Raw genomic sequence first — 24,458 nt, forward strand, 5'->3', positions numbered from 1 at the left:
GCGATATCTTCCCTGGACACAAGAGGGCAGCCCCTCCGATTGCCATCGAGGACCATGGATGCGGAGCTTGGAAGCTCACCCCTGTGGGGGTCTGTGGCCCAACCAAGGGGCTGCCTGGATGGTTCCTGAGCCCCGCAGGACAGCCAGAAGACCATCACCAAGCACCTGGGGCACATCTGGGGCACAATAACGGAGGAGCGGCGTGTGAGTTGGCAGAACCACTTCTCGTAATCGAAGAGACACACGGCGTGCGTTTGGGACGCTGGCGTCCGTCTGTGCCCGTTCCCGCGATTCCCTTTGTTTTTGTGTATTTGTCACAATGAACGGCTTCAGCTATTTAGACAAAACACGCTCACCGGCCACTTTATTTGATGAAAGCAGGGGTCCATCCTGGGGGTGGTGGTGGTGAGACCCCCTGCTAGACGCCAGGTTCTAACACATTAACCCTTTGCTTCCTGTGCTTGAGCCCATTTTGTGAACCGTGCCCCGAATGCCCACTCCTTTCACTTTAATCGTGTCGGACCACCTCACAAGTCTCCTGACTGACTGGGGGCGCCCGTCTGATCCTCCTCCTAGAACTGCAGCACGTCAGTGAGCCCCGAGGCCATGCTGGCTCTTCACGGTGTGAAGGAGAGCCGGGTCCCATGCCTGGCAGGGACGCCCCTGCTGCTTATATTCCAGGGGAGCCGCCGTGGGCAGTCCAATACCTACCCCGGGACGCTTGGTGGCAGCCTCCCTGGCTGACGGTGATTCCCCAACCTTGGGAGATGGAGTCCTCCACAGCCTGGCTGGGGGCTCGGATGGCCCCTAGGGGTCTCAGCTTGTGGTGGGGTACTGTGGCACCCAGCCGGGTCACCCAGGAGGACCTCCTCCAGACCATGAGGGGTGACCGCCCTGGTTGCACTGGGGACCATGGGTGCAGAGCTTGGAAGCTGAACCCTGTAAGGGCCTGTGGTCACTGCCAGGGGGCGCCCCGGTGCCTGGAGAGCCCAGGATCTCAGCACTTCCGCCACACCAGGAAGTGCTGGGGGGAAGAAGACTGGGGACACCCAGAGGGCTTCTCTGTGTGGCGGAAGTGCCGGCTGCGCACCCGGGAGTGTCCGCGGAGGAGTGTCGGCGAGCAGCTGGGGCCCATCCGGGCCGCCTCCCTTCAGACAATGACTGGAGTCTTGTGAGAGAGGAGTGGAGGCGGCCTGAGGACTTGGGGGATCGGTGCTGGAAGCACTGGGTTGTGCACTGCGAACAACAGTAAATATCGTCAATAAATGTGTGTGTTGGGTGACAAAACGTTGTGCGTCTGTCTGTGCCCGGGGCTCGGCTCACAACGGGCACGCCACTTGATCTCGTCCTCCGCCTACCAGCTTCCGGTCCTTCAGCTTGCTTCAGGCGCTGGCGTGCTTTCAAAGTGGAGTCTCAGGGTGGCACCTTGTAGTTCTGCTCAAGTGACAAGCAAGGAACAAAAAGCATCACCGAGGTCACGTGACAGCTGAACTGGCAGAAAAGGTGCCAAAGGGCCAATTCTAACATCATAACCATAATACATTATATAGCGCCTTTGCCATCCTAAAGGACAGAGGAGCAGGCGACAGTAAGTAGAAGGACACAAAACTACGGCCTTCATGTCCGAGGTGTCTGACCTTCTGATCTTCTGACCTCCAGAAACACCCAACAACTTTCACTCAGCGGGTTGTGCAGGCAGCACGACGAAGTGACAAACAATAACTAACAGCACAGTAAGGTGAAAATAATAAAAAAAAAAAACTCCAGTTAGGATGGAGAGACAAACAAACAAACAAACAAACAAACAAACAAACGGTGCAGGCACATCGCATTCTCGCCATTTGTCACACAATTCACTGACGTGGTGGCCCCGAGTGTTTAATACGAAAGCCGTAAAGTCAAGCTGGCCGTGTGGGCGCAACGCACCGCGGGCTGAAGGGCAAACAGTCGCCGGGATCAAAGCGCCGTCACGAGGGGCACGCAGACCGAGATCCGAGGACCCCGACGGCGTATTCGGGGCTACCAGATGGCCGACGTGAAGCAGCGGAGACGCGGTGGTGCTGCTGGGCTCTGACCGGAGGGCACCGAATCCCCCAAAGTCCGTGCTGTGATTTTCCTCCAAGTAACAGCGGTTTCCTGTCGACGTGAATGGGGAGCCCCTTTATGACGTCACGTCTCTGTCCATGGGGGGCTCTGACTGCCGCAGCAGATGGGATTCCCGATTTGCCGCAGATAATCAAAGCACTGCCGGTGCCACCTCCAAGCGTCATTTCCGCTACAATGGCTCACCGTTTTGAATTTTATAAACTCATTTAAGATGAGAGGTCAGCAGCACGTCACACCGCGGCGGACTGCAGCACTCAAAGACCCCCGAAAGGCGTTCATGTGAAATGCCAGGCACTTCCATGACTTCTGCTAACACGTCAGTGACTGGACACGGCACGCCAATCAGATCAGAGCACAACCCCGGCTGCCTACCGGCTGGCACACTCCACTGACTAAACGCTCGTACCTCAGACGCTTCGCCGCGGGGGGTCCACAGCCGAGTGCCCCTCTGTCAACTTGCAGCCCGCCAGGTTTGCGAGACGCCCCTCAATGGCCACCAGTTCCTGCGCTGCCAGCCTGTAAATTGGCGCACACGCGGTGTCGAATGCCAGGCTGCCCTCTCCTTCCGTGCCCGCGTACCAGCACTGTCTGCACGTGCACAGCGCGCGCCGCCGCCAGGTCGCCTTTTTGCGCTTCACTTTACTTTCATTTTTCTTTCAAAAGCTGATTTGAGTGTTCAGGGGAAGCCGTTCGTAAAGTCGGGAAACGCGCCCGATCATTTCATGGTATTTAGCGGGAGGCCTCCGCTCGTTGCGAGTCAAAGACGAGACCTTAAAGCTGCGAGTTCCTCCACCCACCTTCTCAGCTGCCCGCCTGATGCCCGTCGGCACGCGAAAGAAATTCACGAACTACAACGCGAGCTTCGCGACCGCCTAGTAAATGGCGAGCCTTCCAAAATGGACGCATAATAATGAAGCGCCGCCAGGTGGGGTCTTACCTGCTGCCTTGGCCATCTTAGGCACAACGAGAATTGGGCGGGGGGCTCACATATTTCACGTCAAAGCCCACCGCTCACTGGTTTTCTCTCCAAGCTTTTCGTTTCATTTTTCAGGTAAGAGAGTGAGACAGGTGTACAGAGGCCACGCCCCCTATGCAAATCAGTGACGGGCAGCAGCCTGGACCACTCAAAGGAGTCTGATGAGGCTGCTCGTCCGACATTTCAAAAGATTTGTGGCCTCCTGTGCCCGAGGGTCTCTGCACCGGGGGTCCTCCTGCGCCGTTTCTCCAGCCATTCCCATTTCTTCTTTTGATGGCGTCTCCCTAACTGACCAATCAGACTGCACACACACACACACACACTGACCCGAGGACAATGTGAGGACCCACGCAAGTGCAGACAACTTACGGGGGGTTAGACATGAAGATCAAGCAAACGCTGGCAGCTCGTCCTTGGGTTGCTGTTTTTAGAAATGCCATAAAGATAATAAGAGGTCATCTGGGGGTCCGTCCAGGGAGCGACCCTCTAACTTGTACTCATTTATATTAAGGACGTTGACGCCCGTGTAGTTAGTAACTTGTGAAACTCGACCAGGATGAGCGTCAGATTGGAAAATGGCAGTAGAAGAAGAGCGAGTGACAAATTATTATAATTATTTTGTGAATTTCCCTTGGGATTAATAAAGTATCCATCTATCTATCTGAGCGATGGGTGACGCGTGGTGGAGGAATCGGCTCGGAGGATAAATGGTGGCGCCACAGTTGGCAGCGGACCTCCCGGCTCTCAAACGTTATGTGCCAACTGTTGGAAACGCACCGTTTCTCTGCTCATATCATGTGATCAGCAGACCACTGAGCAGCACACCACGTGATGTACTGAGACCCCCACAAGGGGGGCTCGCCAGCCTCTGAATGCCCGCAGATCCACGCCACGTAAAGGGTGCACTCGAGAGGGGATCAGAGTGGAGTTCAAGCACCCCTCCCCCAGTCCTGCCCACAAAGGTGCCCCTAAGACTGGACCTCAGAGTCAAGCAGGAGGTGAGCGTCACAGAGACGTGTGGCTGGATGACACCAACGGGGACGATGACACTCAGATGGCGCCTTTAACAACCTCCCGGGTGGACAGAAACCAGGCGCTCCGTGGCAAATCGCAGGGTGGTGGCACCGTCATCATCACTGCAGTTTAAAGTCCCTCTAGTGCCAGCACTCTATCGGAGGTTGCTAACCGGGCCAGCATGAAGACCGTCCTTCCACATTCCTACAGCAATGCATTTAAAGAAGCCCCCCTGCCCACAACTCGGACCATCTTGGTGTTCAGCCAGTTCCTGCATTAAGGCCCCTGGTGACAGAGACAAGGCCACCAGAGAAGCCCCCTCACCCTCCAGGACTGCTTTGGGGGCACAGACTGGGACGGCCACAAGTGCTGACCAACACATTGACGAGGAGGAGTGGGACGGGTCTGAACTGGACATCGTGGGGGACGGCAGCTTGCTCAGGGTTACGGTGCCACCATAGAGCACTAGAGGGAGTTGTAGTCCTTGTTGGGTTCTACGGGTGCTGCCAGGGGGCACAGTAAAGACAAGCGAGCCTCACCCAGACCACACCTTCGAGACGCCGGGGTACTCGCAGCTTTTAGATAAAAAGAGCCGCCTGCCTTCACTCCAGGAGCGAGAGTCGGAGAAGGAAGACGATGACAGAGTTACAGGGTGGCCATCTGTTGTCACCGTCACCGTGCCTATCGCTCACTCCAATGAAAGGCCTTGGCTTTGTGTCTAAGCCTGCGTGCGTCATGTGGGGGGGCTACAGCACCCCCTGGTGAGCACAATATAGAAGTAAGTACACTGAGGGGGTTACCATCACAGAGCCCCCCAGAAACCCTAGCTGACCACCGAGGTCAGAGTACATAAGATCACCTTTCATTCTGGTGACAGGATGGCCCTTAGATCAGTTAGTGCCAGCCTGCACCGGGCCATCGGGGTAGTAAAGTGTGTCACTTTCAAGAGCCCAAAGACACCAGTGGCCTGTGGCAGGGAATTCAAACTCTGACAGACCCTAAGCCTCCTCCTCCTCCTCCTCAACAACAAACTCCACAGCTGCCCTTTCTGAAGGTCTGCCACATCTAATGCCACACCTGCCAAGAATCTCAATCCAGCGGAGGTTTGGAGGACGAATGACAAAGCGGGCCGTGTGCTCGGGCAATGTGCTGACCACTCAGCACACGCGCGTCTCTAAACCAGGCTGTGAAGTCCCCCGTGTCACACCAGCACTGATGAAGTCAACTGTCACTTACCTCCATGACAACTGCCACACAGCAGTCACCACCATCATGACAAAGTGCTTGGAGGGGCCGGTCACAGCCACACGAGACCCACACTCCTCCATACTGGGCCCTGCCCAGTTTGCTCCCACCCCACGATGACGACACCATAGCCACAGCTTGGGGGTTGTCGTGACGACAGAGCGTCCCTGAATGTGAAGCTGACTTTTATTATCAGACTGCAGATCTGCGTGTGGCACAAGCCCCTCCACTTGGACTGGGAATCCCCCAGTGCCACTGAATAGCAGCCTTCCTGACAGACAGACAGACAGACCCCCGGTCAGTACCAGTTGCAAACAATACGTGAGACTCCCTCTGAGCCCTGATGTCCCCACGGTTGTGTCTCGAGTCTCCTCTTCACCCTGAAGACCCCCAGTGTTGAGCAGCACACAGCGTGGACCTCTCATTGAGTTCACAGCGAGTAACCGGACCCCAAATGTCGATAAAACAAAGGACTTCAATAAGAAGCACGTCACCTACTGTCCCCTCTCTATTAATGACACCTCTAAGGATCAGTCAGGGGGCACAGGGAGTGGAGGCAACACAAGGCCTCTGTGGGACCCCAAGACACGTCCTCTCGAGTCACAAGACCTCAACTGGGGCACTAGAGAGGGTGCCATGGGGACCGGACCACCAACATTATGGGAGCCCCCCGCATGCCAAGTGGCACCAAAGTAGGCACTGCAGAATGTGCAGATTCCGCACAAGTTCTGACTAAAACACTGACGGGTCTGCCAGTCCAGCGTGACGTGCCAGCGATTCTCTGACGGTTGTTCATTTTTGTTGTCACTTCTTGGACTCACTCAGGCCGGGGGACACGATTTTGTCCTGCTGGGTGTGGCTTTGAATGACAAAGTTGACCCTGGCCCTGTCCTCCAAATATTTATGGGGGTTTAAAGGACAATGGAGCCCCCCTTGATCAGCTTGCCAGTAGGTGGTGGGCAGCGTCACCACAGCCTCTAACTGCAAGGCCACCACTTCCGGCTCAGAGGACCCCAAAGCTGCCCGCTCAGCAACGTGGCGAAGGCTCCTTTGGCACACGTGGATTTGTGTTTCTTTAGGCCTCAGCGCTCAAAAGGAAATGAAACAAGAAAAGGAAACTGAAAAGAACAAAATTTAATGGACAAGAAACGCAAATCGCCAGCTGTGGCCATCGCTGCTCACTTGCCAAGGCCGACTCACTTGTGGCACCGTTTAAAACGGGGGTGACAACAAGTCCTGGCAGACGTTCACGAATCTCAGACACGAGACCCAAAACGCTGAACATCCTGCCATCGTGAGACGAGCCTCTGAAAACGACCTGAGCTCAAATGGCTGGGACTGGCAGCGCGGCGTTCGTTCAGAGCAAGTGGAGGTCTACAGATGGGCCGAGGAGGTCGAGTGACGTGACACACGGCCCACCAAGAGCTCCAACAGTGACAAGGACAATAAAACTCAGCACAGAGTGACAAAAGTCAATGAGTGAGCAAATACAAACAAAATGGGAAAGTCGGAAAAGGGACACGTAATGTGGGGGGGACGTCACGGCGTCACCAGTCAACACAAGGAAAGCCACACGTAAGCCACCATGGACACCACAACGGCGGGCTAACGAAGAGCAGTCATGGGCTGTGGGTGACCGAGTGACAGTGACAGTGGCAGTCCGTGATGAACCCCAGATCTGCGCTGGCCTTCTAGGGGGTGTCATTAAAACAAATGAACCCCACAAAGACGAGAGCCTGAAGAAAACGAGCAAATGGCCACAGCGGACTGCATGTCAGGCAAAGGACCGAGGAGATGGCAGTCGTGACCGCCACATGTGGGACACTTGTCTCATTCCACCAGTCAGAAGCAGGTTTGGTGAAGACGAATTCAGCCATCTTGTCACAGAGCAGCGGCACAGGACAGGCAAGTCACGTCAATGAGACCCAAGGTCCACGTAGGAGGCGCCATCCTGCCACACGACCGAGGAAGAGGAGCGAAGTCCACGCCTCACGCAATTCAAGCCGTCATCAGAGCCCAGGAGGCGCTCGTCGTTTTCGGACTTCAGGATTCCATGCCATCATTTTTTGTGCCATTAATTACGACGTTTCGTTTCATTTCGTTGTCTCAGGCTGTTCTGCTGATTTGTTTTTCTGTCAAACAGCCGAGTGAAACTCTGGCGAGAGGTGGGATTCCATCCTTCTTTCCAGGAGTTGCACTCATCAATTAGGGGGCTGCAATAAATACGACAATGCTTGAGGGGTCCGAGAAGAGCACAATGAGAACAAGGCTGGTGGCAGTGCCCTCCTGGACTGGGGCACCCGCTGGTCACACCAACAAGAACACCGCGTGCGGAGGAAGGGACCACCACACCAAGAGTGGCACGAAGACAAACCCCTCTGAGGTACAGGAGGGCCGGAGTTCTTGTTTAATTTCCTTTTTAAACTCCAATCCCTTCCCCGCCACTCACCGTTACTAGTCGGGACGTTCAGGGTGGTCTTCAACCAGTGAGGTTCATTTGGGCCCCTGACACGAGAAGACAGGAAGGACTTCCATCGAATTCATTTCACGTGCAATGGGCTGCGGTTTATTTTTAAAATGGCCGACCAGCCACGTTCTGGTAGTCACTTCAGCGCTTTGTCAGTTCAGGTGACAACTGTGGCGAAGCATCTTCTGTGGTCACCTTGGTCTGGCTCATGACGTCCTCCTTGATGTATTTGTCTCTTTGTCCATGTGGTCCTAATCTCCGGTTTTCGTTGGTTCAGATTCTTCTCGAGTAGTTTGGCTTCATCCTCACGTCCTTCTCTTTACGAGTACAGCATTCTGAGTGGACATCATCCAGCATGACAGCCCGCGACTGGTCTTCACCGCCCCATCAGTGTTCCTGCTTCTTCTTTACTCCAACCTCTGTGGTCCAAAGGATTCAAGATGAGCTGTGCAGACCCCCTCTTTCCAGGTTGTCTACCCATCTGCCTGAATGAGGTCCTTCACTTTCCAGACCCCTTTATCTTGCCCATATCCCAATTTGATATTCAGATATCAGAGGAGATCTTCTCTCGGGCTGTCATTGGTTGGGATTCTGCGGTCACGTCCCTTGTTAACTCTTCCTCATTGCCAGAGGCTCCCATCTTGTATTCTTCTCCCTTTGAGACCCTAATCATTTCTCGAGTGAGTTCAGTGACGCGGCACACTTCACCAGGTTGGGCAGTCAACGTGTCACGTGGGTGTCGAGGCCACTCTGGTGGCACATTTAGATCAGCCAGGGTTCCCCCCCAAGTGTGACTTCTTGAAGGGGTTGGGCAGGATGGCTGCCTCCCACACTGACAGCAGGAATGGGGACAACTGGCGAGATGCCCCTGCCATCAGGCGTCTCTCCCACTTACTTCCCAAGAGCTGCATTGTTGGCTTAGTGACGTCACCGTTGAGCTGTGGCCCGACGTTACTGGTCCCACTAGAGCTTGACACTTTGGCACTCACACAGGGGATGTCAGGGTGGGCCTGTAGACCCCCCGAGCCACCAGCTCACTTTCAGTTGTTTTGTTCCACATTTCAGATTTCATTTTATTATTTTAGTCTCCTCTCCAGTCGAGGCATCAAGGTGCCATTTGAAACTTCAGCTATCTGGGTGTTTCGTTAGTTGGCACCACCAGGGTTCCCAGCATCCTTCTTTCTATTTTTTGGCACTGCCACGTCCCAGGTGACTTTGGTGGATCCTTGCGTGGCTCTGAAGCTGGTTCATTCGTGCAAATCGTTTCCCACAATCTGAACAGACGTATGGTTTCTCTCCAGTGTGAATTCTTCTGTGGACCTTGAGTTGGCTACTGGTGGTGAATGGTTTCCCACATTCAGAACAGGAATACGGCTTCTCTCCGGTGTGAGTTCTCGCGTGACTCAGAAAGCCGCTCCTGTTAGAGAACTTCTTGCCACACTCTGGACAGCAATATGGCTTCTCTCCAGTATGCACTCGTGTGTGGACCTGAAGGTTACTCCTGCTGGAGAATCGTTTCCCACACTCAGTACACGAATATGGCTTCTCTCCAGTATGAATTCTCGCGTGATTCTTAAGACTGGACCTGGCGGTGTATCGCCGGCCACACTCAGAACAGGCATATGGCTTCTCCCCAGTATGAATTCTCACGTGGATATTTAGACTGTTAATTTGTGAAAATCGCTTTCCGCATTCCAAACAGCAGTATGGTTTCTCTCCAGTATGAATTCTTGTGTGTTTATGTAGGCTGTTTGTCCGTGAAAATCGCTTCCCACATTCAGCACAACAGTACGGCTTCTCTCCCGTGTGGACTCTCGAGTGTTTATGGAGGCTGCTTATTTGAGAAAATCGTTTGCCACACTCCGAGCAGCAGTATGGCTTCTCCCCCGTGTGGTTTCTCATGTGACTTTGAAGACTGCTTGTTTGTGAAAATCGCTTCCCACATTCAGAACAACAGTAAGGTTTCTCTCCGGTGTGAATTCTCCTGTGGATGTGAAGGCTGCTGCCGCTCGAGAATCGTTTCCCACATTCACAACAGATGTACGGCTTTTCTCCAGTGTGAATTCTCGTGTGGGTCTGAAGACTGCCACCGCTGGAAAAATGCTTCCCACATTCAGAGCAAGAATAAGGCCTCTCACCCGTGTGACATCGTGTGTGGATCTGAAGGCTGGCTCTGCTGGCGTATCGCTTGCCACATTCGGCACAGCAGTACGGCTTCTCCCGAGTGTGAATTCTTAGGTGTTTGTGCAGACTGCTCGTTTGTGAGAATCGTTTGCCACATTGAGAGCAGCGGTACGGTCTCTCGCCCGTGTGAACTCTAGCATGGCTCTCAAGTTGTCTCATTCGTGAAAATCGTTTTCCACACTCGGAACAACAATATGGCTTCTCGCCGGTGTGACTTTTCATGTGGCTGCTAAGGCTGCTCTTGCCAGTGAAGGTTTTCCCACATTCACAACAGCAAAATGGCTTCTCTCCAGTGTGGACTCTTAGGTGATAATGCAGACTGCTCATTCGGGAAAAGCGTTTGCCACACTGAGAGCAGCAGTACGGCCCTCGTCTGGCATCACACCAGTTACGTCTGCTCTTAGAGGTTTCTTTCTGCCACTCTGGACTTCCCTCCAAATCTTCGACATTTGTGTCACACGCCTGCTGTCGAGTGCCGACTGCGTCTGCTTTAGTGAATTTCACCGGAGGCTGGAAACTGTGTGGCGATGACGCTGGTGACAAATTCTCCGAGCCGGGGGCCAGTTGGCTCACAACTTCATCTCTCTGAGGAAGTGAAGACGGGGAGACGACGACGCTGTCCTGTAGATCTGCGGAAATACAGAAAGTTCAAGTTGAGAAAGAGGACCGACAAGAAGAAATGTCACTGAAATGAAGGCAAAGCACAATGGGGGGCCAACCTGCCGGTTTGTGAAAGGGGTGAATAATCGCTGCTTTGACTAACATCTAAAGAAGTAACGCGGTGACGGCCACAAGTACAAAGAGGGGGCGAGTGTTAGACGAGCGAGCGGCCCTTCTGTCCCCCATTAGACAGACCAACGAGTAGCCTCAGTAACGAGTAACTTGCCGGTGGGCAGCGTCCACGTTCTCACTGACTGACAGCAAAAGGACCACCTGTGACCGTCACGGGGGGTCCGAGGAGCTGGCCAGTGAATGGGGGAGACAAGCCGATGTGCTGGCTGTCACATTCAAGAAAGTGCCGAGCAATGATTAATTAGGGGGTCCAGCTGACCTTAATGGGGGGCCTGCCACGGAACAGGAGAACTTCATCCATCCGTCACTTAGCCTTTCTTGTTGTTATTCCCGGATAATCAGAATCAATGAGACGTCACGGAAAGAGCAGCCAACCACATCAGAATGTCCATGAAGCTCCACCAATGACCTGCGTCGTCTAATCCAGCGGCTTTCTTAGCGGCCTGTGCAGGTGACGTGTCGGCGGACATGTTTTATTAGTTTGAAGACAGAAAGACTGTAAGGGATTGGATTATTTGATGGTGGTGACAACAATAAGCCGATAGAACTCGAAGCTAACAAACCCCACGGCAGGCAGCTCCATTCATTTGTAAGAACTGTAGTGGATGGCACGGGACATGAAGCTCCTCCACGACCGGTTATGTTAATCAGAAAGTACCGGAACACGAATCAACTGCACGGGATCGATGATCGGTGAGGAAGAAACAAAAGCTGAACGCCTTCTGCTTTAACCGTGTGACAGGCGGCAGCACTTACCGCTGGAGCTGGAGTCGTCCTCGTGCGGGCGGCCTCTCGTTATCGGATGTTTGTACTTTAATAAACACGAGAACGAGCCGTGCTACCTCGATTAGACGGGTTCACATCTAACAAGCGGGTTTCTGTCACTCCAGCACCGGCTCTCTGTTTGATGTTTGCAGCGCACCACCCTGCATATTTCACTCCAACAGATGGCGCATCACAAACTTGCTTTTAAGAGTCCCGCAGCAAACGGCACATCACAGAGACACAGCAGGCATTTGTCCGTTTATTAGGGTGGACTTGGTTTAGCTTCTTGTATTTTTTGGATGTCAGAGGAGGAGGACGTTGCAGCAAACGTGGACGGAGATGATCTTTATGTCCATTCTAAGCACTGAATCAGCAGTAACGTGCTTTAGACAGCAAAGGGCGTGCAAACAGGTTTCACCCGACGAGGAACACAGCCGTGCCATCTTCAGACACGTGTGGCAACAACCCGTTAAAAAGCGTGCAGTGAACGGTGGCAAAATCCTGCGCTGCGAGGGCGCCACCCACAGGGCTTCTTCCTAAAACACGTCGGCCCCAATGTCTCCAGTCCGTGCATTTTAAAGCACCGACGGGGACGATTCAGAGAGAAAGTAAAAGACGCTCAACAAAACAGAGAAAAGAAGAAGCTAAAACGGCGGTCATCCAGTCAGCAGCTCACGGCACAAAGCAACTGAAGATTAAAGGGAATCTGCACGTCGTAATGAGCCCTGTGACCGGGCGGGCAGACAGGCGGGCAGACAGACGACGCGAGCTGCCAGGCTCCACACATTTGCCTCCGTCTGCTGCGAGATCCTCCTGTCATTTGTCAGGTGAGCATTGTGGGTAATCGCCGTCTCGTCACGCCGTGTTTGAACGTCCAATCAGACGCCAGTGATAAACTTCTTCAGGTATTCATTTAGATGTGCAGTCAGAAGGCTTCACTGGCGTCGTCAGGCAGATCTGCTGCCTTGGCTGTTTGAGTGCCAAAGTCCGCGTCTCTCAATGGCACACGTCGTTTGCGTATTCTGCACTTCATATTTTCATGAACATACAGCACATATTATGGTCTGTAATAATTCTGAACAACAGACAGCACACGCGGCCCCCTGTGACAACACATCAATCACATTTACCACTCATCCACTGATGCCATCCAGTGCCAATGCACCACATAATCGGATGTTACAGAAACAGGCGGCGCTCCTTCTCCCCAAACACTCGGCCCAGGCAGGTCTAATTTGATTCATCGGAGTAAATGGAGTCCGCGTTTCCCACAGCACCGGGCACAATCCAGCAACACTCTGTCGTCTTCTCTTTCGGCCTCCTTCCTCTCCACTCGGATTACCGGAGTCACGGCAGGCAGCACCCACAGGACTCAACAGGGCGGAGTCAAAGAAGGGGGCCGACATCGAGGGGTCCGGGGGAGACAAGGCCCCCTGCATGGCGTCTCCCCCGACCCTCACACCCTACGTCAGGTGCTCTCGGCTCACGTGACACTCATTTAGATCTCAAAAAGGGTTTTCTCAGGAGACGGTTCAGCATAAGCAGAGGCTTTCTTCTCGGTCTGACCAGGCCAACAAATAAATGGCCCATTACTGTAAACCAGGGGTCCGCAGTCGCAGTCCTGGAGGGCCGCACTGGCTGCATGGCCTGTTGGTGCTTTAGCTCTGCCATGTCAGGTTGTTCTCAAGTCCTGGATTTTCTTCCACTTTCCAAGGATCTCATCCAGATGATCTGAAGGCTAAAATGGAGGAGGAATTCTCAGTCCTTCACTTTCCTTCCAAGTATTTACTTAAACCCAATTGGGGTGGCACGGTGGCGCAGTATGGTGACCCGAGTTCGCTTCCCGGGTTCTCCCCGTGTCTTCATGGCTTTCCTCCCACAGTCCACAGACATGCAGGTGAGGTGTGTTGGCGATCCTACATTGTGCTTGGTGTGTGCCCTGCCTTGTGCCCTGTGTTGGCTCCAGCAGTTAGGGCATAGCAGGTTGGGTGATGACGGACTGACAGCAGTCTGTGATGAATACACAGGGGTGTCAATGGTGAGAAGCGAAATGGAGAACAGCTGCCCTCTCGAGACTCAAAGAAGCAGGAAGGGTTCCAAATCTTAACGAGCGAGACCACCAAAGTGAGCTTCTTATTAAGCAATTAACCTGCAGCCCTCCCGGACCGTGACGGAGGACCCCTGCTGTGTTAAAGCATCCGACTTCTGTCAGGGCACATGCTGGGCACTTGGCCTACAGGCTGGCGACTATTCTGCTTATTGTTTGGCACACGACACGTTAAGCTAATCAGACTCGGAGGCTGCACCTTAAATATTACTCGTGAAGCACAAGGCAGTGGAAGTCAAAGCCAAGTCAATGGCATCTCAAACATCCCAGTACCTTCTAGTCAAGTCAAAGCTTACATCACAAGTCGTCCTTCAATATTAATAATCGACTCGAGTTGCATTAGGAGATCGGCTGTAGCCTACAAGCAGGTGGAGTTAACAATGAAGTCCATAAATCAAAGAGGACACGCCACCCAAATATTTCAAATGTTTCTCAAAAACGTACAACGGCGTGTTTTCATGAAGATTGGAGATGACAAAGATTCTGACGTAGCAGGTCTGCGGTGACAAACAGCGGTACGCCATTACCAAGAAGGAAGAGTCACGTCACGGCGTGTCCAGGGGGTCCGAGACGAGTCGAGTGCTCACGACACCCCAAACACACCCACTGCAGTAACACACACTGTGATGATGATGATGATGATGATGAACGCGTCTGGTGGACGAGCTCATCCACTGGGCCTACTTACTCCACCGTGCTGCCGCCGCTCAGTTTGCTCACACGTAACACACGTGACATTTCTGATCAGAAGAAGAAGAAGAAGAAGAGCAGCTTACTGTCCTCAAAGTGGACCTCAGCCACCGCAAGTCAAGCGCCTGATAATTTTAATAAAGAGTTCAAAAAGTCGCTTTGGAGCAAAAACGGGAGGGAATCCCTGGTATTATTATGTAAATCAGTCAAAATGAAACCCGTTTGTTGTCTGATCGGCAAAAAATAAATGAATTGGTGTGGCACAGAAATTAGTAATCAGTCGACGTGTGCCATGAGGTGACAGGCTGAAAGGCGCCGTTCTAGATGTTGGCTTCTTGTTTCATTTTGTAAGTTTAGTCTTCTTCAGTTTAATGTCACTCAGTGTTTGTAAGCCACATCATCGTCATCGTCACCACGGCCTCTAAACCCAAACTCTGACAGGACAGAGTGCTAAAAGTGACCCGAGGATTCACGCTGGCATCGAAGGAGGTCCTCGTATCTTGTTTGTCATTCACTTTCAGTAAACACACACAAGTCTCAGTACAAATGGAGGACCCGCCCTGATGTCACCTGCCCTGATGTCACCTGCTCTGACGTCACCTCTGAACAGCAGAAAAGCAGGACAACACGTAACTGCCAGTAAATCAACCACACAGGAACGGGCATCAGTGCCACGACCTGAAATACTGAACACAAGACAACAAAGAGTCGGCACCAGTGTGTGCCACGCTTACAGTAATAAGTGTCAGCTGAGAAGTGGAAGGGCAGAGACGCGGGCTGACGGAGGAGACGGCTGCCAGCTCACGATGTTGGTGTAACAAACGGCACACAAGCGGAGGGGTTTTCTGTGGCGTGAGAGTTAATTACTCCGATAAACTTGTGTTCTTGGCGGCCGCTAACGAACCGGGTGGTCATTTTAAAGTTTTTTTTCTCCACGTTTAGATGGGTCTTTGCCTTTTTTTTTTTTTTTTGCACCCGCACAGCAGAAAATGTAGCTGGGTGTTTGGGGGTGCGACTGGCAAAGTAACTTGTGACGAGCCTTGAAGAGTCACGGCAGATAACGCAGCAGTAACTGGCATTGGCATCTCCAAGTATAGAACTGGGCAACAGGAAGAAGTGGCCGACTTATAAACTATGAAGAGGGGCCAGCGTTAAGACCCCCGATCAGGCACAAGGGGCTGCAGGAACAGCAGAGGCTCACTAAGCAGGTTTGAATTCTTCATTTTAACTGAACAGTTCTTAGTGGTCCGAAGGCAGAGCAGTTAAGAGGGTGACAGCGGGCGGGCTCATTAATGTAACGAGTGCGAGTGGCGAGCTTTAAGTAAAGAATAAGAGGGGCACAAAGTCAGGAGAAGAGACAGAAAAGCGACGTTCACCTCCTAGAAGGGAGGACAGCACAGGAGCTCAGGGGGGCCCAAGGTGTCAAACAAGCAGAGCTGTCCTATCAGCTCCCTCTTTGAGTTTTACCAGTCAAGTTAAATCATTTAGTTTAGAATTCAAAACACAAAATGCTGAGCCAGCTTCACTAACCCAAACTCAGCAGGGCAGTGCAGTGCCAGTCCTGATGGATGCTGGACTCTTTAGATGAAGATTTGGAGGAGCCTGTGGTCATCTATGAGGGTCACATCTGCAGGAGATGCCAGCTGATCTGGCACCTCGAGCTCAGGGTCACTGAACTGGCCTGCGTTGTAGTAGAGAACTGGCGGACCTCACCCAGGTGGCCTTTAGAGAGGTAGTGGGCACCCCCAAGGTGGCACAGGAGGAGATTCCAGACCAAACAGGTAGAGATAGGTGGGTCACGGTCACAAGGTGTAAGGTTAAGGGTGCGCACTGTCCGCGGGCATCAACCCCAGAATTAAAAGTGTCAAACCGTTATCATGTCCTGGCGGAGCTGGACGGTGACTCTGATGATTCTGAGGTGCTAGGCAGGGATGAGGAGACCCAGCGGGCCACCATAAAACCAGAAAGAGAGAGGAAGTAACAGTTGGGGACTCGATCATTAGGGGGATTGAAGCGCAGGTGTGCTCCAGAGAGAGAGAGAGAGTCTCGCACGGTGTGTCGCCTTCTGGGTCCACAGGTGGGGGACCTCCCTGGAAAGTGGATAGGGTCTTGGCCAGAGTTGTCATTGTCCACGTTAGAACAAATGACATACATAAGGTGGTCTGTCAGTTCTGCGATCCAAATTCAAAGAGTTAGGTGACAAGGTGGTCTTCTCTGAAGTTCTGCCTGTGCCACGCGCCAGTTCAGGTAAGACTGAGGGGATTAGAAGGCTTCACTAACCAACCACTAGGAGATGCTGAAGGTTCAAACAACAGAACCCAATAACACAGTCCGTCTTGAGGGGCGCTGCCATTTCTCCAAGATTATAAATAACAATGCTAGGAATCCCAGAGTCTTATTCTCTACGTCTGCTAAACCAAAGAACTCAAAGAAATGCCTCCAGAAGACCTCCAGTGAAACGTGTGAGGCTATCGCTGTATTCTTCAATCAAACAATCAATGAACCTGCCATTCCTGATAACTTCAGTCGGGTTTCAGAACAAATCAGAGCACAGAAACTGCACTCGTTAAAGTCGTCAATGACTTGTGGGTCAATGCAGACAGAGGCCGTCTATCTGTTCTCATCCTCTTAGATCTGAGTGCTGCATTTGACACCATTGATCATAATATTCTTAGAAATCGCCTTAGTCAATGGGTGGGCCTCTCTGGCAGTGTCTTAAATTGGTTTGAATCCTACCTGGCAGGGAGAAAATTCTTTGTGAGTTGTGGTAATCACATCTCAAAGAACCCTGATATCCGATATGGTGGTCCACAAGGCTCTATCCTGGTCCGCTGCTCTTCTCAATCTACATGCTGCCATTAGGTCAGATTATCTCAGGTTACAACGTGAGCTACCACAGCTATGCTGATGACACACAGCTGTACTTATCAATAGCACCTGATGACCCCGACTCTCTTGATTCACTAACACAATGTCTGACTTGTATCTCAGAATGGATGAATAGTAAGTTTCTCAAGTTAAATAAAGAGAGAACTGAAATCTTAGTGATTGGCAATAATGGATACAATGAGACTATTAGAAATAAACTGGATACATTAGGATTAAAAGTCAAGACGGAGGTAAAAAGCTTAGGGGTGATTGTTGACTGTAATCTGAATTTTAAATCACATATTCATCAGATCACTAGGACAGCATTTTTTAACTTAAGAAACAAAACAGAAGTTAAACGTCTGATATCACTGAAAGGTGCTGAGAAACGAGTTCAGTCGACTAGATTACTGTAACGCACTCCTCTCAGGACCACCCAAAAAAGACACAATAGAGCTGCTAGAATATGAACTAGAAAAAGGAAATCCGAGCACATCACCCCAGTCTGAGTGTCACTACACTGGTGACCAGTGTCATTCAGAATGGACTTTAAAACCCTGCTGATGGTTCACAAAGCCTTCAATAATCTGCTGCGTCTCATACATCGGAGTGTCTGACATCAAACTGTCACCTCAGATCCTCAAATGAGTGTCAGCTCAGAATTCCAAGAGCTAAACTTAAAAGAAGTGGCGAGGCGGGCAGGCGGGCGTCTTTCTGCTGGTAGGGACCTGAAATGTGGAATAGCCAGGCTGATACGGTGGAGCACACGGCTGAAAACACTTTACTGTAACATGGCTTTTAATTTAATCCTGATGCTCTGCGTGTTCAATTCATCATCATCATCACTACTCATGGTGGCTCTAAAATCCGTACTGACCCCGACTCTCTCTTCTGTTTCTTTTGCCGGTTTCTTTGCGCCCCCACCACCAGATCAAAGCACCGTGATGTCCTACGTTGATGGATGACCACCACCATCATCATCAAGTCCTTCCATGAGAACCCTAAATCCAAAGAGGGCCGCTTCATTTATGTCAGGTTGAATGCCCAGAGGGGACTGGGGGGTCTCGTGGTCTGAAGCCCTGCAGATTTGATTTTTTCTCGCTGGCCATCGGACCACCTTACTCTTATTCCAAGTTAATTAGTGTTGTCTTATTTTAATTTTGACTTGGTCTTCTATTTCTCTTTTTTCATCATGTAGAGCACTTTGAGCTCCATTATCTGTATGAAAATGTGCGACAGAAATAAATGTTGTTGTTAACGCGCGGCAGGATTAGGGACATTGGGAGTCCATTGGAACAGATGGGACCTGTGCCACCATGATGGGTTACATCTGAACTGGAGGGGCACCAATGTGCTGGGGAGGCGTATGTGTAGGCTAGTCGAGGATTGGGGGGCAGTGAACAGGGAGGGACAGAAATAAAAAGGAGTCGTAATGTAACATTTCAATGTAGAAGGAGTAACACATTAAAAGTAACCTGACGTAACGCGGTGAGCGAGTTGGAGTCGTATGTCGAGGAGCAGAGTTATGATATTACAGCAGTAACGGAGACCGGGCTAAACAACAAAGATGGGGAGGAGTGGGACACGGAGGGGACCTCGATGATCTGCTCTTCAATTAACTGTGCATTCCGTTATCCGGGATCGCCTAAAATAAAAGTGCGAGACATCACAAGACTGCCAAGATTTCCGACTACAGGAACGGACACTGCGTGTGTCACAGCTTACGTTTTCTTTGTCGATGGCTTTCTGAGAATCCTTCTAAAGGACTGACAGTAGAGCTTAGCTAGCATCTGTGCACCAGCCAGCCGATCCCCTGCTATGAAGAACCGCTCGACTTAAGCCGATGCAGAGGACTCGTTCCAAACTCTCTCCCTCCCCTTTCTGCCATTCGTCACTAAGTTCTGGATGGGGCGCCGTCTTCTTCCGGTTCATTCAGTTGGCGTCCGCACCTCGAGGTTAGAAGGCGGTTTTGCAGAAGTTCGTGTCGAAATGTCGGGGTGCAGTGCGGGAGCACAAAGGAAAAGAGTTGTTTTGTCAAGTGCAACAAAACTGCAAACTGCTGAAAAGGGGGAATCAATTGCTAAGCTTTCATCGGAATTTAACAAAGGAGATCAAACAGTGCGTGATATTGTTCAGAAGAAAGATGAACTCTCCAAGTTTGTAACCTCATCCGATACGTTTAACGGGACGACTGCGCGCAAGACAACAAAGGGGTCAAAATTTGACGATCTGTTTAGCAACTCATCACTGCCATTTATTGCTTCTTCATCACCAGGACAGGCAGAGCCGAGTAACCCCAGGGTTCGGATTCATGCCAGGCCTTTCACGGTGAGGTCGCTTAGTTGGCACCACAGTCAGTACCAGCACCGCCGGCCTTTATGGTGGACTCATTGCCAGCGCCGTGTTTAACTAATCTGTGTTTTGGGGCAAAGGGAGGGCTCAATGTAAATATTTGTGTTTTCTAGTCACTGGTGGCACTGGGATGGTGGGCTTCAGGGCACAGATCTACGTCATTGAATGTTTGATCTCCTTTCCATTTATCGGAGTTTGATTTTACATTCCTGTCTACTGTTGTCTGTTATTTCGTCGTGTGGTGAAAAAAGTCCAACTTGTAAGGACGGCTTGTTATTCGAGCAAAAAGCCTCAGATGATCCAAGGAATAGTCTTGGTAGTGCAGTGGCCGGCCTGGGTAAGGGGGTCCGCCGTCACAAGAACATGGGGACACAGCTAGGAACTTCTCACAAACACACAGAGAACCTCAGACAACAACCGGACTAAGTGGCCAAGTAGTGTGGAGGACTTGATGTTCTTAGAAGAAGTAAGTGGGTAGGACGGGTGGTCTTTGTTGGGCTGAATGGCCTGTTCTTGTCCAGATTGTTTGAGTTACATACGACAATTTGAACCTTCTGCTCATACTTCATAAATCTAGGGTTTGGAAATGGAATGAGAGTGTGAGAGCAGATGAAGCTTTACGGTGAGGTTTCACTTTAGCGCTTACCTTCACCACAATTCCTTGAACTCAATGCTTTCTCCGGTGGTCTGATGTCACAGTCCAGAGCTTCGGCCTTCACCTGGACACACGGAGGTCCCCTCTCCGTCACAGCGGCTCCAGTTCCTTCCTCACCTGGACACACAAGGTGACAGGCCGACTCGGATTTAAGGAGCTCTGTCTTGACGCCCTTTAGAATTTCTTTAGGGTGCAGGGCGCTGGTATCAGATGTTGGCGCCGACTCCTCTTTAATGGCCACGGGTCCCCATTCACAATCCTCCTGTTTGATCTGACGCCGCCCAGACTCCCACTCACAGTCCTCTTCTTTAATGTTCTCCATGCTATCCATGGGGACTCCTGCCGAGTCCGAGATCCGTCCCCAGCTTGTCATACTGTGCAGTGTACCCCCGGCAGACGGCCTTCACCCACCAGCCCTCCTCAAATTCCCCACAGTAAAGACACCAGTCTGGGATACTGGGTATTGGGTTTGAGGGGCTTTACTGATGACCGCCAATATGGTGAGAGGCCAGGAAAAGAAGGAAATCCATGGCAAGCGGGGGCAGGCCTGGCCCTACGACTCTCAAAGCTGTCAACTCTGCCCCCTCAGATTAATGGCGGGTCTCACTGCCCATGCAGTCTGCTCAGCGTCCAGAGTGGCGCCAGTCTGCTTTATACCAAACACAGCGGCCAATCACATCACCTGTATCTCCACCACGTGGCCAGCACTGCCTGCTGATTGGCCCTCACAGTCCTGGTGTCGTCACTTGTCCCTCTGCTGTGGTCCCTTAGTCACATTTATGTGTCACCTGTAGAGGCAGCTGGATGGCCGGACACGACTCCTCCATTCACAATGGTGGCCACTCTGTCTCCCTGTAAACAGAACACAGTTTAATTATTATTAATACTTGACACGAAGCTCGTTACAATAACGGCCGCTAGAACAGTCGATATTAAATGACAAGGGACCTCGTATGTGGCTGTAAAATGTCTCACTCTATTGTGTGCCTTTCATTTTGTCTCTCAGTTATACTGGTTTGTATTTCGGTAAAATGCCTGAAATTCAGTAATACAGTGGAATCTCGGCTCACGAGCGTAATGCGTTTCAGAAGCCGATTTGGTCGTAAACCGATTTGGTTGTGAATCCAAGTCATTTGTCCAATAGGATTGTATGTAAATATAATCAATCTGCTCCAGACCGGATGAACTGTATGGAAGTATATATATTGTGGCAGTAGGGGGCGCTAGTGGTCCCTTGAACCCTCAGGGATGACTCCAAACACCCGGTAAAAGTCCAAGACTCTTTATTTGGACTCAAAGTGCACCAAGCGCCTTCCACACTCCTCATACGTTATTAAATTATTATTAATAAACACGATAAACACTCCTCCTCGCCCAGACGCTTTGCTCCTCTACCTCCCAGCGCAGCTCATTGTGTCTGTCTGTCTGTCTGTCGTGTTTGTCACACGCGCCTCTCTCTCTTGTTGTGTCTGTCTGTCTGTCTGTCTGTCTGCACACACAGGGAATGCGCAGGTAGAGACTGGACACGTGCCATGAGGCCCCACACGCGCACTTCACCAGAAGACACACACACGGACACCTGGACACCTGGACGCACACAAGGGTTTTATTAAAGACGATTATTTATTATATTTTATTGTGCTTCTCAAAAGAAATCGTAAACACAATAAAATCAACGTAAACAGCCCAGGAATAACAAGAAAAGACACGAAAAGAACATTTAAAAGGAGAAGGTTGAACTTACTTTTAGTAAAAATAAAATTTACACTGAAGGTCTAAGGCAGGCTGTGAATAATTAATGAGCCCCTTACTGCTGTACAATAGAAAATAAAATAAAACAATAAACTAAAAGAGACCCAAACACACACACTGGACACTGCAGCCTGGCGCTGGACTCCCTGAGGTGTCGTCTCTCCCGGTCACTCGTGGCTCAAGAGTCCGCTAATCACGAAACTCAAAGAAACGTCTCCTCAGTTTATCATCTGCTCTGATGATTCTAGAAGATTCTATTTAGCAAGACATTAGCAAAAACAAAAACTGGTGACTGCATAACTGACATGTGACGTGTGACAAATAGCGAGAGTCTTTTACTTTATCCATGGATGGTTTTCAGGTCACTTGCTGTTGGTCACAATTGGCTTCTGTTGTGTCAAAAGTCCTCTGCATGAAAACTTGAAGAAAGTAACAGACAGACAGACAGACAGACAGACAGAAGGCGCTATATAACAGATAGATTTTAATATAAACTTTATTTTGCACAATAAAAGACGCCAGTACTCCTCCTGTACTCCCGGTCCCCACACACGTCTGTCTAATCCTCCTAACGCTTACCATCACAATCGCACTCCCGCTCTTCTTCGTTACTCCAAATTGATTTCTCGTCGCCCCCCCCCTTCACTCCCCACACTTTTTTAATTCTTCAATATTACACATTGTTTCATAATAATTCAATTCCAGCTTAAATCTTGAAATTACATAAAATTTGAACATAAACAGCACATCATCTGGTAACGTAGCATTCGGTTTATTATTACGGCTTTTTAAAACGGCTAACTTCGCCTGCCCAAGTCAATCATTTCCAAGTTGAAGTTTTGATTTTGATCTTTTGTTATATTTCATGCCCCAAATAAATCTCTGATCATTAAGAGAATTTTCTGAAATTACACAAACAGAGTTTGCAGTCTCGTACAATACAAGAATAAGTGAAATACGGTCTCTCTGTCTGTCTGTCTCTCTGTCTGTCTGTCTCCCCATTTATCGCTCACATCGCTCTGAATTGTACTTAGAAACACATCAGTCGCGATGACCCCGTGTACGAGTCTCCACTGTAAATCGCCTGCTCTCTTCTTTTTAGGGGTTTATAAAATTCTCTCCATGCTGGCCTGACCTCCGCCTTTACATTTAATTTTTCAGTCCAGGGCGTCATGATGGTGTTTTTTAGATTTAAAAAATGGAAAACTTTGACGCAGTACACATACACGTCTTTCTTATTTAAAGATTGAAAACATTTTTTTCCTGTCTGTCAAGCCTTAAAATCGAGTCCTCGCTCACACCAGTCCTGTCCAATTTGGGTTCCACCTCCAGATCAGAAAAGCAGCCCACCTCATCCTCCTCCATCTTTGGATGTACTAAGGTCGAGTTCCCCGATTTTCTCTTAGCCTGATGAAGTCTTTTGTCATAAAGGATAAGAGATAATTGGCCGTCCTTATTGATCGAATGGCCAGCCTTGAAACCAACACAGTGGCATCTCTAAAGCTCTTCTTGTCTCCAATAGCTGAGAAAAAACCACAATGCGACTTTTGATCAAAGTGAAACTAAGATAGACAGATAGAGAGAGAGATAGAGTGAAAGGCGCTATATAATAGATAGCTAGATAGATAGATAGATACTAAAAGGCACTATATACTGTAACTATTAGATAGATAGACAGATAGACAGATAGATAGATAAAGTGAAAGGCGCTATATAATATCTTTAGCACTTTGTCGTGTTTCCCTCTTCTTGACGTTCCTCCTCGTGGTCACCTGCGCCATTTTCTGCGCGTCACTTCACGTTCGGCAGAAAGAACACAATCTGAACGTTGATGGAGCCCCCCAAGTTGTTCGGCCTCCTTCACGGAACTGAACTAACGGGGTCATCTGCTGACTGGCAGACAACACGCATTCAAGCAGGCGGGTGCTTAGTCTTGGGCTTTTACTGGGATGCCAGTGGGGTTCTGGTTCTGGCACTACTGGCATGGAGGATGAGAGAAGCGAGGCAATGAGGCAGAAGAGCGACATCTCCAGTTGGAGTGTGAGGACCACCCGATATTCACGCGACTGAGCGAGTCATTAATACGTGCCACTACTCGAGCTCTCGTGCCCATCACGCCGACTCAGCGTTACCAAGATGCTATGCTGCGGTGCCCAAACTGTCGACGCGCCCTCCTTACATCCCAAGGCAGGCACTGGGGGCTCCGCCACCTCATCTTTTACACGTGAAGCACTAAGGGGGTCTCCTCCTCTAAACATTTCACAGATGTGCTGCTGGTGGGCCGTGTGGGGGGGTTTGTGCTCTGCTTTTCAGAAGACGAGAGTGGGCCGTCGGGACAGGGGTGCCCTCATCAAAAGCCCCATACATTTCAGGACAGGAACTGTGCAGTTGTCACCCACTGACATCCATTGTAGGCGTTTTGTGGGGTCTCAGCAAGAGGGTCCTTGCGGTGGGATGGCCTGAGGTCAGATGCCAAAGTCTCGCC

The 24,458-nt window shown here is 50.8% G+C and overlaps 1 protein-coding gene across 1 annotated transcript in view; it reads right to left on the bottom strand.

Annotated features, from left to right (window-relative positions):
- Nucleotides 1-6,455: 6,455 nt before the first annotated feature.
- Nucleotides 6,456-24,458, bottom strand: part of LOC120538293 (zinc finger protein 208-like) — a 101,053-nt gene continuing 83,050 nt past the window's right edge. Inside the window, exon 9 of the mRNA XM_039767755.1 lies at nt 6,456-10,136. Within this exon, the coding sequence (XP_039623689.1) occupies nt 8,991-10,136 (1,146 nt within the window). The 3' untranslated portion in view covers nt 6,456-8,990. The remainder of the gene's footprint in view (nt 10,137-24,458) is intronic.

This window comes from Polypterus senegalus, chromosome 10 (assembly GCF_016835505.1).
Source record: "Polypterus senegalus isolate Bchr_013 chromosome 10, ASM1683550v1, whole genome shotgun sequence".
NCBI classification, from domain to species: domain Eukaryota; kingdom Metazoa; phylum Chordata; class Cladistia; order Polypteriformes; family Polypteridae; genus Polypterus; species Polypterus senegalus.